General features: G+C 37.9%; 1 protein-coding gene across 3 annotated transcripts in view; it reads right to left on the bottom strand.

Annotated features, from left to right (window-relative positions):
• Positions 1-14,417, bottom strand: part of L3MBTL4 (L3MBTL histone methyl-lysine binding protein 4) — a 481,074-nt gene that overhangs the window by 219,993 nt on the left and 246,664 nt on the right. For all 3 annotated transcript variants that reach the window (XM_030810728.1, XM_012506197.2, XM_030810729.1), the window contains exon 13: positions 4,072-4,186. In XM_030810728.1, coding sequence (XP_030666588.1) covers positions 4,072-4,186 — 115 coding nt within the window. The remainder of the gene's footprint in view (positions 1-4,071; positions 4,187-14,417) is intronic.

Genomic DNA, 14,417 nt, shown 5'->3' on the forward strand with positions numbered 1-14,417 from the left:
TGAAAACTGGCACAAGACAGGGATGCCTCTCTCACCACTCTTATTCAACATAGTGTTGGAAGTTCTGGCCAAGGCAATCAGGCAGGAGAAGGAAATAAGTGGCATTCAATTAGGAAAAGAAGAAGTCAAATTGTCCCTGTTTGCAGATGACATGATTGTATATTTAGAAAACCCCATCGTCTCAGCCCAAAATCTCCTTAAGCTGATAAGCAACTTCAGAAGTCTCAGGATACAAAATCAATGTGCAAAAATCACAAGCATTCTTATACACCAATAACAGACAACAGAGAGCCAATCATGAGTGAACTCCCATTCACAATTGCTTCAAAGAGAATAAAATACCTAGGAATCCAACTTACAAGGGATGTGAAGGACCTCTTCAAGGAGAACTACAAACCACTGCTCAACGAAATAAAAGAGGATACAAACAAATTGAAGAACATTCCATGCTCATGGGTAGGAAGAATCGATATCATGAAAATGACCATACTGCCCAAGGTAATTTATAGATTCAATGCCATCCCCATCAAGCTACCAATGACTTTCTTCACAGAATTGGAAAAAACTACTTTAAAGTTCATATGGAACTAAAAAAGAGCCTGCATCACCAAGTCAATCCTAAGCCAAAAGAACAAAGCTGGAGGCATCACGCTACCTGACTTCAAACTATACTACAAGGCTACAGTAACCAAAACAGCATGATACTGGTACCAAAAGAGAGATATAGACCAATGGAACAGAACAGAGCCCTCAGAAATAATGCCGCATATCTACAACTATCTGATCTTTGACAAACCTGACAAAAACAAGCAATGGGGAAAGGATTCCCTATTTAATAAATATTGCTGGGACAACTGGCTAGCCATATGTAGAAAGCTGAAACTGGATCCCTTCCTTACACCTTATACAAAAATTAATTCAAGATGGATTAAAGACTTAAATGTTAGACCCCAAACCATAAAAACCCTAGAAGAAAACCTAGGCAATACCATTCAGGACATAGGCGTGGGCAAGGACTTCATGTCTAAAACACCAAAAGCAATGGCAACAAAAGCCAAAATTGACAAATGGGATCTAATTAAACTAAAGAGCTTCTGCACAGCAAAAGAAACCACCGTCAGAGTGAACAGGCAACCTACAGAATGGGAGAAAATTTTTGCAACCTACTCAACTGACAAAGGGCTAATATCCAGAATCTACAATGAACTCAAACAAATTTGCAAGAAAAAAAACAAACAATCCCATCAAAAAGTTGGTGAAGGATATGAACAGATATTTCTCAAAAGAAGACATTTATGCAGCCACAAACACATGAAAAAATGCTCATCATCACTGGCCATCAGAGAAATGCAAATCAAAACCACAATGAGATACCATCTCACACCAGTTAGAATGGCAATCATTAAAAAGTCAGGAAACAACAGGTGCTGGAGAGGATGTGGAGAAATAGGAACACTTTTACACTGTTGGTGGGACTGTAAACTAGTTCAACCACTGTGGAAGACAGTGTGGGGATTCCTCAGGGATCTAGAACTAGAAATACCATTTGACCCAGCCATCCCCATTACTGGGTATATACCCAAAGGATTACAAAATATGCTGCTATAAAGACACATGCACACGTATGTTCATTGCAGCACTATTCACAATAGCAAAGACTTGGAACCAACCTAAATGTCCAACAATGATAGACTGGATTAAGAAAATGTGGCACATATACACCATGGAATACTATGCAGCCATATAAAAGGATGAGTTCATGTCCTTTGTAGGGACATGGATGAAGCTGGAAACCATCATTCTCAGCAAACTATCGCAAGGACAAAAAACCAAACACCGCATGTTCTCACTCATAGGTGGGAAATGAACAATGAGAACATATGGACATAGGAAGGGGAACACCACACACCGGGGACTGTTGTGGGGTGGGGGGAAGGGGGAGGGATAGCATTAGGAGATATACCTAATGCTAAATGGCAAGTGAATGGGTGCAGCACACCAGCATAGCACATGTATACATATTTAACAAACCTGTACTTTGTGCACATGTACCCTAAAACTTAAAGTATAATAATAATTTTAAAAAAGAAAAATTGAATTAAAGTATTTGGAAAACCCTAATCACATTAATTTAAGCTCAATTTCAAATCTGGAACTCTTAGTAACTCCCACTTAATAACTTACATAAGAATGAAAATCTAGCAAATGTCACATATTATCCTGAGAGAAGAATTTAATTGAGCACCTAGTATGGGGCAGGCAGTTTCTGAATTCTATCCATTCATTTATCTCATTTAATAATTATAAATTCATGAGATAGATATTAATATTATCTTTATTTTATAGATGAGGAAACTGAGGCATAGAGAGGCACACACTAAGCAAGCTTTAAACTGAGATTCAAAACCCAGCATTCTGACTCCAGTTTTCTAATTTTTAACCACTAGTCTACACTGCTCTAGACTTTAGATTTATCCTAAGCTTATCAGGAGAACCTGTGCAACTCAGTAGGAGACTACAGGCCACATTCTGAGAAGCATCTGTAACTATGATGACACCTCAAAATAATGCAATAGCATTGAGAAGATGCACTGGGGGTCAAAGCATTGGGGGTCAAAGACAGATTCTGGATAATTAAGAAAGAACCAGCAGGACACTTGGTGACTGTTTATATGTGTAGGTTGAGGAAGGGGCCAAGAGGGAGCAGAGTCTGGAATGGCAACTTAGGAAGCAAACAGTAGAAAGAGCAAGTTTTTGGCGTGGGATGGAGGTTTGGTTTGATGCATAGACTCTGGGATGCTTTTGAGACATTCAGGTAGAAAAGCCAGGTGGGTAGAGTGACAAAGGAGCAGACAATGCTTGGAGTGGAGTGAAGAGAATTGTCCCTTTATCTGCAATGCTGGTCCATGCCTACCCCAGTGGAAATCGTTCATACTTGAGAAAGTTACCGGCTGAGGGATGGATGTGCAGGGGTGTATTGGAGGGTTCACATAAAGTGAGAACCATCTCTGTGACATGCTGGGGTGTGAAACCAGGGAGGATAAAAAGCGAGACCAGAGGAAACCACAAAGCACAAATGCTGGCGCCCTTCCCTACTTGGAGTCCCCCATATGGTGCTGACCATGGTCCTCTTCATTCTACATTCTTGGGGTACTGGTCCTATGTGTGTCAGTACACTGTAGGCTCCAGAAGGGCCTTCATCTCTTTGATTTTGTAGTTTTTGAAGAACCTAGCACAATGTACAACTGTTTGTCCAACTATTTAGTCAGGGATTCTTCTCATTTTTACAAGAAGTCCTTTGAGGTCTAAGGTTCAAGCATCATTAGGCTGGCTCCATGTAATATATCCTCATTAATAGAAAAGCACTCTAGCTTCATCCTAAGAAACCAATGGGAGGGAGAGAGAAGCAGTGAGGGAACAAAGCAAACACGAGAATGGAGAATACTTGCACTTGTGTCTGGAACTGGTTATTAGTCATGTCAGCCTAATCAGATCAGAGGACTCCTTCAGACAAAAAAATAAGGTATTTTGGGTTGAGGCTCATTAAAATTGAGAGTGGTTAATTTCCTCCTTAACTTTAAGTAGCTAGAAAGTCAGAAATAATAAAGATGCAAGTAAAGTAGAGGATTTTAAATTTTTTATAAGTAAAAAAAAAATCTGAAAATTGTTGGAAGTTAAAATATTTTAATTTTCCAAAAGACTTTATGTAGTCTATTCTATAAAATAAAGATCAGATGTTTAAAAAAATAAGATGAACTTGTTAAAACCAATGACCAAAATTAGATGGATTTAGATGTGCTAGCTCAGTTTTCCAAACTCAAATGTAGGAAATAAAGATTCCTTTGGAAAACACTATCAAAATAATTTTTTAATGATTATCACTTTTCATTAATATAACGCATGCCCTTTGAGGCTTAATTGTAAATAATCGGCTTCCAGTGTAGCTGTAGTGATTAATTCGCCTATGTGATGTTTAGCTTTCAAATGCCTGTAATGGCATGAATAAGCAACATTACGGCTGGAAATCAGGCCAAGTATTTAAAGAGCAACAACAAAGAGCAAAGTACTCACGCTGCGGCACTTCCAGTGGATGCCCTGTGACATCACACCATCCGATCGGGTGGATATCAGGGCTGTCTGCCTCCACCCAGTAGTCATACTTATGGTCCCAACCATCAAAATGAACCTGTTAAAACGAGTTTTGAATGATTAGTATTTAGTAATTAGTATTTCACTGTTCCTTTATCAAAATATTTAAATACAGATATCTGAAGCTGAGATTGAAATTTTATTAATCACACCTTGCAGTTGAAATAATATTTAATATGTGCCATTCTACAGCCTTCTAATCCAGCCAACAAAGGCAATTGTACCAAATTTTCAAAGAAATTAAAGTGGTTGGTAAATAAAAACTTTGTCAGGGATTGATCAGAATTTGAAGAAGTAAGGCCAATCCATTTTCTCAACTAAGACAAGTACTGGAATGCTGTTGAGGGGATACTCTTTGTCCTGAGCAACTGTCCCATTAACCACTTCAAGAACCATGTCAGCATCATCAACAGTAAGAGTCACCAACTTGACATTAGTACAAGCACTATACTGATGGGAAATACACAGATTAGAGTATAAAGAAACGATCAATCCCTAAAACCTCACAAATGAGAGATGGGCCCATTGGAACAATGGAGGCAAAAACAGTAGACAAAATATGCTAGGGGGTAGACAGATTTTAATAGCTACCATAAGAGCTATTTAAAGACCAAGGGTAAGCTATTAAGAAATCTTCTGAAGAAGAGGTAGGGCCCAGGTCCAGCCATCCTACTGGTATAGGCTCAAACAAGGCTAATTATTGCAAGGATAATTTATCTTGCATCTTATCTACAAAACACACACACATATACCATGCACACATATAAGAATAATTAAATAAATCCCAATTTCTGAAACAAAAATCAAATACTTATTTCTTAAAATAAAAATAATTATTTCTTTTTTAAAAAGCTATATCCTTTCTAATGCAAAGAAGCCCACTTAAGTTTTTGAAAATCATATTTGAATAAAAAGAGCAAGATGCCTAGTGCTATAATAAGCTAACCTGAAATATAAATCCATTATGCAGAACATAAGACCAAAAAAGCAAAATTCTATATATTCAGTCCCAAATAAACTCCCAATATTTTTTCTCAAGAGTCATCTTTCTAAGCAAGTGGTTTTCAAAGTGTGATTCTTAGACTATCAGCATCACTGACCTGGACACTTGCTAAAAATGCAAATTCTTGGCTCCACCTCAATCCTACTGAATCAGAAACTCTAAAGGTAGAGCCTAACGATGTGTGTTAACAAGTTTTCTATATGCATCTGTTATATGCTAAAGTTTGAGAACCAGAGATTGCAGTAATAACTTTCAAAAGTATATTTCTACTGAACTTAGGTTCCTGACCATGACAGAGTGCCCTTTCATAGTAATAACCTTAAAACTGGACATATGCAGGGAATATTTTCGGACATTGGACAACAGGCAGCACAGAAATGCAATCCCTAAGTAAAGGAAAACACCCCAGATGAGCCTTTAACATCAGCCTGGAGACAATTTCCTGATTGCAGCACAGAGAGGAGAAACATAAAGAAAGCAGTTATGCAGTCAGACAGACAGAGATTGCAGATCAGAGGGCATGATGCAGCTGGAAGTTAAAAGACAAAGTATTGGAAAAGACAGAACTACAAAAAAGGGGGAACCAAAGGCAGGGTGCAGTAGCTCATGCCTGCCATCCCAGCACTTTGGGAGGCCAAGGAAGGAGGATCTCTTGAGCCCAGGAGTTCCAGACCAGCCTGGATAACATGGTGAAACCTCATCTCTACAAAAAATACAAAAACTAGCCAGGTGTGGTGGTGTGCACCTGTGGTCCCAGCTACTCAGGAGGCTGAAGTAGAAGAATCACCTCAGCCTGGGGAGGTTGAGGCCACAGTGAACCATGATCATGCCACTGCACTGCAGCCTGGACGGCACACCAAGACCCTGTCTCAATAAAGCAGGGGACCAAAAAGTCCATGGGAGGTTATTCACAAGACCTTGACCAAGGGCTGGACTGCCCATGTACCAGGTAAGACTTTCTGAAGCCAAGCAGAGAGTAGCTGATATGGGGCTGAGAATGAAACAAAGATACTAGAGGTCACACATTCCAGGGAGAGGGGAGAGACTAATGTGGAGAAACCTCAATAACACTTTGACAATTTGACTGAAACACCACGAAGTTCACATTTTTGGGGAAAGAAAGATGCTCTAGATTAAGCATTACTCATGAACAACCCTAAAAAAGGGGTAAAATCAAGCCTTAGCCAGGAATTGAAGAACGAACTCTACCTAATGGTAATGACAGACTTCCGAGACCTCCTGGCTACACGGAACCGTCTCTAAAAAACAAACTTAGCCGTTCAGCCTGTACTACTGAGCAGAAATGCAAAAACAAGCATGACGAATCACGCACTGACTACAAGAACTCCTCAAAAAAAAAAAAAAAAAAAAAAAAAACTCCCACTGTATACTGAATCATTCATTATGTATAACATACAAAAGTTTATTAAACATGCAAATAAGCAGATGATTGTGAGCCATACTCAATTTGTAAAGAAGTGGTCAACAGAAATAGACCCTAAGATAACCTAGATGTTGTAATTAGCAGAAAAGGACTGCAAAGTAGTTATGAAAATATGTTCAAAAACTTAACTGAAATGGTCTAAATGAGTGAACAGAGAATTTCAGGAGAGAAATGGAAACTATAAAAGAGAAGCACATAGAAATTCTAGAAGTGAATAGCAAAATATCTTAAATATTGCTGGATGACAATATTATTGCTGGATGGCAATAATAGGAGATTGGAGATGGCAGAAAAACAGATGAGTGAATATAAAATATAAAAACAGATTCATAGAAATTATATACAAAATATAAAATATAAAAACAGATTCATGGAAGTTATCAACCTAAAGAACAGATGATGTTTCGGTGTGACGGCTCACACCTATAATCCCAGCACTTTGGGAGGCTAAGGCAGGCAGATCACTTAGAGCCAGGGGGTTAAGACTAGCCTGGCCAACATGGTGAAGCCCCATCTCTACTAAAAACGCAAAAATTAGCTGGTGTGGTGATGCATGCCTGTATTCCCAGCTACTTGGGAGGCTGAAGCACAAGGATGGCTTGAACCTGGGAAGCAGAGTTTGCAGTGAGCCGAAATTGCGGCACTGCACTCAGCCTGGGTGACAGAGCAAAACTCTGTCAAAAAAAAAAAAAAAAAAAAAAAGATGATACAAGATTTAAATAATAAATAGAGCCTGATAATATCAACTCATCTAACATACGCATATTTGGATTCCAGAAGGGGAGGACACAGAGAGAATGGAGCAGGAACAGTGGTCAAACAAAACCAACGCAGAAAGGTTAATGGTTAAAACAAAAAATCTCCCTAATTTGGCCAAAAATACCAACTTGCAAGTTTAAGAATGACAAAACCTGAGCATAATAAATACAAAGGAAATGAAAACTAGGCAAATCATAGACCACTGAAAATGAAAGCTAAAGGGAAACCCTGAAAGCAACCGGAGACAAGGCAACACATTACAAAGAGCAGAGACACGATGGGAAAGTGGGCCACCTTCTCACCAGAAACAGTGCAGGCAAGAAGATAATAAAATGACATCTTTAAAACACTAACAGGAAACATAAAAAACTATCAACACAGAATTTCAATTCCTACAAAAATATCCTTCAAAAAAGACTAAAACAGAGAAATTTTCAGATGAACAAAAAAAAAAGAATACGCACTTACAGATTTATACTGTAAGAAATATTACAGGAGTATTTCAGGCTGATGCTAAGTGATGCCAGATGGAAACTACGATCTACATGAAGAGCACTAGCAACAGCAAATATGCGGGGAAATATGCAAGGCTAGTTCCGCGTTCTAACTGTAATTGATTAATTCATTACACTACAGAGTAAGAAGAAAAGTAATGTGGTCATCTCAGTGGATACAGAAAAAGTATTTGACAAAGTTCAATACACAATGATAAATACTTCAGCAAACTAGAAATAGAAGAGAACTCCCTCAGTTTGATAAAAGGCATCTATGAAACACAGGTAATATCATACCAAGTAATACTTTATTGAATGCTTCATCCCCAAAATCAAGAATAAGGCAAGTTTATTCATTCTTACTGTTTCTAGTCAACATTGTAATGTAGTGCAATTAGGCAAGAGAAAGAAATATTAATAAAAGGCATGAAACTTGCAAAATAAATCAACATAAAACAATCAATTATATTAATATATACTGGCAACAAAAAATTTAAAAAATATTAATTTTTAAAAAATTTCCTTTAGAATAGCATTAAAAATGAAGAACTTAGCAAAACATCTGAGAAAATAAGAAAATGTGCAAGATCTATACATTGAAAGCTAGAAAACATTCCTAAGAGAAATTAAAAGATAAGTGAAGAGAACTATCATGCCCACAGGTTGGAAGACTCAATATTATTATTGATATGTCATCTCTTCCCATATTGTTCCATAAATTCAATTTAATCCTACTCAAAAAGGTAGGCCTTTTGTTTTGTATCATTTGACAAGCAGATTCTAGCATTATAAAGGAATGAAAAATGATCTAGCTTGCCCAAAACAATTTTATTAAAATAATTAACCAAGTTGGAGAACTGATACTACCTGAATTTTAGAATTACTACAAAGGCACAGTTATTAGGACTGTGTTGTACTGGGTTAGGATAGACAAATATATTAATAAGACAAAATGCTGTATATAAATTGATCCACATATATGCAGTCAATTGATTTTCAAAAACACGACAAGAGTATTGAATGAGGAAAGGACAGTCTTTTCAACAAATGGCACCAGAATGCTTGAACGTCAACATGTGAAAAAAAATGAGCCAGCTGACTTCTACCTCACATCACACATACACAAGTATTTGAAATGAAACATAAACAAAACATAAAAGCTAAAACTACAAAACCCAAGAAGAAAACTTTAAGATAAAGTCTTCATTATACTGGAATATTCAAGGATTTATTAGCACACAGAAGGCACTACCCATATAATAATAAATTAATAAATTCATTTTTTACCTGACTCAAAAACTTTCGCTTTTCAAAATCACCAAGAAAAATAAGAAGTGAGCCACAGGCATTTGCAATACATTTATCTGACAAGAGACTTGACAAAAAATTCAATGTAAAAAATGAGCAAAAGACTCAATGAACATTTTGGAAAAAAATTCATGAATGATCAATAAACAAACTTTTAACATCTCAATATCACTCTTCACCAGAGAAACCAAAATGAAATACTACTGCATACTCACTCGAATGATTTAAACGACAGACAAAATTTCCCAACATCAGTTATTGCCGAGGCTGTGGAGCTCCTGAAACATTCATACCAATGTCAGCAGGGGTGTAAAATTGCACAACCACTTTCAATAATGTTGTGCTACTTTTTAAAGAAGCTTAAACCATGTGCCTACCCTGTGACTCCTAGTAATTCCAACAAAAGTGATGAAAATATAAAGTTGTGTAAACAAATATCCCTTGCAGTTTTATTCATAATAGCCCAAACCTGAAAACAACACAAATGCCCAACAGGTGAACATTCATTCACAAACAAGTGTGCAATGTCCATAAAATGAATACTAGTTCAGCAATAAAAAGGGATAAACTATTTACACATGCATGAACATGGGAACAACAGACTTCATGTTGAGCAAGGAGGCAGACACAATAGTGCATGCTGTATGACCCCACTGATAGGAAATCTGACAATAGGCAATAGAAACCAGGTCCATGGTGGTCTGGGAGAAGGATGGGAGCAGGACTGGCTGAGAAGGAGCACAAAGGAAGCTTCTGTGTTGTTGGAAGTGTTCTACATCTTGACTGGGATGGTGGCTATGCAGGATATATTATACATTTTTCAACCCTCATCAAAATGCATGCATAAAATCTGTACATCTTACTATTTTGCAAATTACATCTCAATATAGTTACTTTATTTAAAACATTTCTACATTCAGCTGCTGTCACATGTGGCTGCTCTGTCTCCTACTATCTTCTACTGATGGCGATGTTGCAGTGCTCAGGACATAGCCAGGCACCCTACGACTGTCAGTACCAGGCCACTGAATATTCAAGGCGTGAACAAGCAACACTGGTGTTCCTTTTTGGAATGATGCCTCCTGCTCTGGAATTACCAATAGGAAGAAGTTTGTGTAAGTCCATATAATGGAGTGAAGAAGAAATAAATTTCCCAAGCTTCAACTAATTTCAATGCCCTTCCGCTTTTAAGTCTGGGGTGCAATTTTTTTATGTTTCAAAAGCAAGGAAGTTGTGTCAAAGCACAAACAGGACAGGACAAACATCCCAGCAAGGTCTTGCTTTGAGGAGTTAGGTCTTTCTATTTTAACTATTGTGGTGGACCTGGGAATCCGACTGCAGAATTAGGTCTCAACTGAAGAAGTGAAAAAAAAAAATCTTTTTCAATTTTTTTGACAGCAGGTACAATATTTTTACATACCCTATTCAACATTTTCCTCTTATGTTCATTAATAAATATTAAATTATCATTTCCAGGGTTGTATATAACTGCTTACAATGAAACCATGGAAATTAAAAATAGCCTCCCAATCCAATGATGTGATTCTCCCCTCCCCAACAAGGGCTGTCTAAACTCTGAATTTATAATCAAAATCTGTGCCTATGTAGAATACATCTTTATGAAAGATATTTTCATATCTTTGGATCATATCTTTGGATCTGTGGAATAAAAATCCAATTTAAAAAATTCTAACCAGATGGTCAAGTTAATAGAGGAGACTGGCATTTTAAGTCTATTTACCAAGAGTCCTTTTGTAAAGCAAAGCCTCGTTTTGAAACAGATCATCTCAACATTGTATTTCATACATTTATTATTTTTCACATATCTGGGTTTGCATAAAATAAACAAGTAGACCCTTCTTGCTCAAGCTTTGATAAACTAGAAAACAAAGGTCAGATCACTGAATCAACCACTGTCTCAAGTTCTTATCCTTAAACAGACAGGAATGTTTCCTAATGGTATTAACATTACACATTAGCTATTAAAGAGTGGTAAGAAATAACTTGGAAATTTAAAAGTTAGATCAGCATATTAAAAAAAACAACAACAAGGAAAAACTCTTTGGCATAAATCCCACACTTCCAACCATCTGCACCAACACAGTCTCTGCTTTTCCTTATCTTTACTTCCCAATGCCCACAGTAGGACTTGCCCTGAGCCCCTTAAATATACCCCAACGCCTCAGTCATGTTCGCTGCTCCCATGGCACTTAGCCCTGTGTCTCACAGATTTTAAAGGCTCAAAGCCCATCGTCTGAATAAGATGCAAGGCAGTAATCACATCTTCTCATTGTTCTTTTGGGCAATTGGAAGACGAGGAAGTTATTATAATACTTAGGAACATCAGGGCTAAATTGAATGCTCAGTCACAATAATTTTATTAGCCTAAGTGACTATTACATTGTTTTATTTTGCTATATCATTTTTAAATTTTTAATTTCCACTTTAATAGGCTTATTGGATATGTTTGTTTTACTGTCAGAGTCCTCAAATCTATTTTACATGCTTATGGCAAACAAATTATAAGAGCGCAGACATGATGTTAACTTCTTCTGAAACAGTCTCTATTGTGCCTGAACTCTTCTAGCTTTAATTTAATACATTTTGAGTTAATTAGGCTTAAGTTTCATTCTAGAAAGGAGAACTGGGTTTTGATATGTTTTCCTGATACCTATTGCTCATAACTATTGGTGTTAATAAGATTATAGTTCATCTTACTTACTCTGATGCCAGGCTCTGGGCTCTGTTGAGGGATGGCAAAGGGGAGTTCAGGGATAGTACTGAGGCAAGTCATCTGCCCTGCCATGGGGCAAGAATGCTTGCACCATGCCTTTACAGAATACTATCATAATCCAAGAGCAAGAGTGTTGGGTATGGCAGGGGACACACTTTTATTGTATGCTTATATATTCCAGAGATAGTTGTAATGTGTGTGTGTGGACACACATACACATACACGGCACAGCCACAGCTCACTGCAGCCTCAAACTCCTGGGCTCAAGTGATCCTCCTGCCTCCCAAATAGCTGGAACTACAGGCGCATACCACCACACCACACCACTCAATTATTTTATTTTGTTTTTTTGTAGAGTCAAGGTCTTGCTATGTTGCTCAGGTTGGTCTCAAACTCCTGTTCTCAAGTGATCCTCCTGCCTCAGCCTCCCAAAGCGCTGGGATTACAGGCATGAGGCACTGAGTGCAGCCCTATATGGCGCCTCATTTAATGTTCACAGGTGTTCCTTTAATAGATGATTAATAGGGGACTCACAGACGTTAAGAGGTTTGCCAAGATCATAAGCCAGTAAATGGCAAAAACAGACTTAACCTGAGAACAGTTTACTGAGAGAACCATGCAAGAAAACAAATAAGGAAAACAATATAACATTGACTAAATGAGGGATATAGTCCAGAGCTACCCAAACTTTTCCACAGTAAACATTAACTCCACATTCAGCCCATCTGCTTGCAGACAAGGGTAATGAAGGAGAGAGCATGAAGGAAAGGAAAAATATATATATACCTTCAAAACACCTTACTCTCACGTTATTACCCCCATTTTACATATAAGGCTACTGAGATACACAGGGATTATGAAATATGCCCACAATTTCCAGATGACTGTGACTCCTAAACCCTCCCTCTCCCCCAGGCCACATGCCTGAAGCGCTGTTCTGTGGTTTTGGAACCGGCTGCCCCTAGGTTTGTTCCTTACCACTGCTTCCACACTCACTTGTGGTCAATTAACTCAACTCCTTGTCCCTGCTAACCTCCCTCATACTCATCTGATCTTCCACAAATATAGTCGCTTCCATCTTCCATTTAATCCTTTCTCATAACAAATATCATAGAAAAGCTTTTAATCACTAAGTTGGAAAATTAGTAGTTTTCACTATAGGTATTCTAAACCTATTTTTATTTGTAAGGCCACTGCCCAAATTCATCAGGGTTTTTAAAGCAGTGTTTTTCAAAATTTAGTAAGCAAAATATGAACCATCCTCTCCTCCAACCAAGATCTAATTCAGTGGGAGTCAAGAATGAAGGTCAAAATCTGTATTTTTTAACCACAAACCCTAGATTATTTGCAGTTTTTCCATGCTTGTATGCCAATGTTCATGGCAACAGCATTCACAATGGCCAAAAAGTGGTAACAATCCAAGTGTCCGTCAACTGATGAATGGGTATGTGGTATGTACATGCAATGGAATATTATTCAGCCACCAAAAGGAACGACGTTCTGACATGCTACAACACAGATGAACATCATGATAAGCAAAGTCAGCCAGGCATAAAAGGACAAATATCTACTTATATCTAGAATAGGCAAATTCATAGGGACCAAAAGTAGATTAGAGGTTAATAGGGTCTGCAGGGAGGTAGGACTGGGGATTTATTGGTTTTTGGGTACAGACTTTCTGTTTGAGGTGAGGAAAATTTTTTTTTGCATTTTACATTCTTTTTTAAAAACTTTTATATTAGGTTCAAGGGTACAAATGCAGGTTTTTTATACAGGTCAATTACATGTCACAGGGGTTTGGTATACAGATTATTTTACCGCCCAGGTAATAGGCATAGCACCTGATAGGTAGTTTTTCTTTTTTTATTTTTATTTTTTTGAGACAGAGTCTCACTCTGTCACCCAGGCTGGAGTGCAGTGGCACTGTCTCAGCTCACTGCAACCTCTGTTTCCTGGGTTCAAGCAATTCTCCTGCCTCAGCCTCCTGTATAGCTGGGATTACAGGTGCGTGCCACCACGCCCAGCTAATTTTTCTTTGTATTTTTAGTAGAGTGGGGGTTTCAACATGTTGGCCAGCCTGGTCTCGAACTCCTGACCTCAAGTGATCCGCCCACCTTGGCCTCTCAAAGTGCTGGGATTACAGGTGTGAGCCATCACGCCCGGCCATGCTGGGTAGTTTTTCAATGCTCTCCCTCCTCCCACCCTCCACCTTCAAGTCGGCCCCAGCATCTCTTGTTCTCTTTGTATCCACATGTACTCAATGTTTAGCTTTCACTTATAAGTGAAAATACATGGTATTTGTTTTTCGGTTTCTATATTAGTTCACTTAGGATAATGGTCTCCAGCTCCATCTCTGTTGCTGTAAAGGACATGATCTCTTTCTTTTTTATGGCTGTCTAGCATTCCATGGTGTATATGTACTACATTTTCTTTTTTTTTTTTCTTTTTTTTTGAGACAGAGTCTCGCTTTTTCACCCAGGCTTTTCTTTATCCAGTCTACCACTGATAGGCATTTGGGTTGATTCT

Source organism: Nomascus leucogenys, chromosome 4 (assembly GCF_006542625.1).
Source record: "Nomascus leucogenys isolate Asia chromosome 4, Asia_NLE_v1, whole genome shotgun sequence".
Taxonomy (NCBI): Eukaryota; Metazoa; Chordata; class Mammalia; order Primates; family Hylobatidae; genus Nomascus; species Nomascus leucogenys.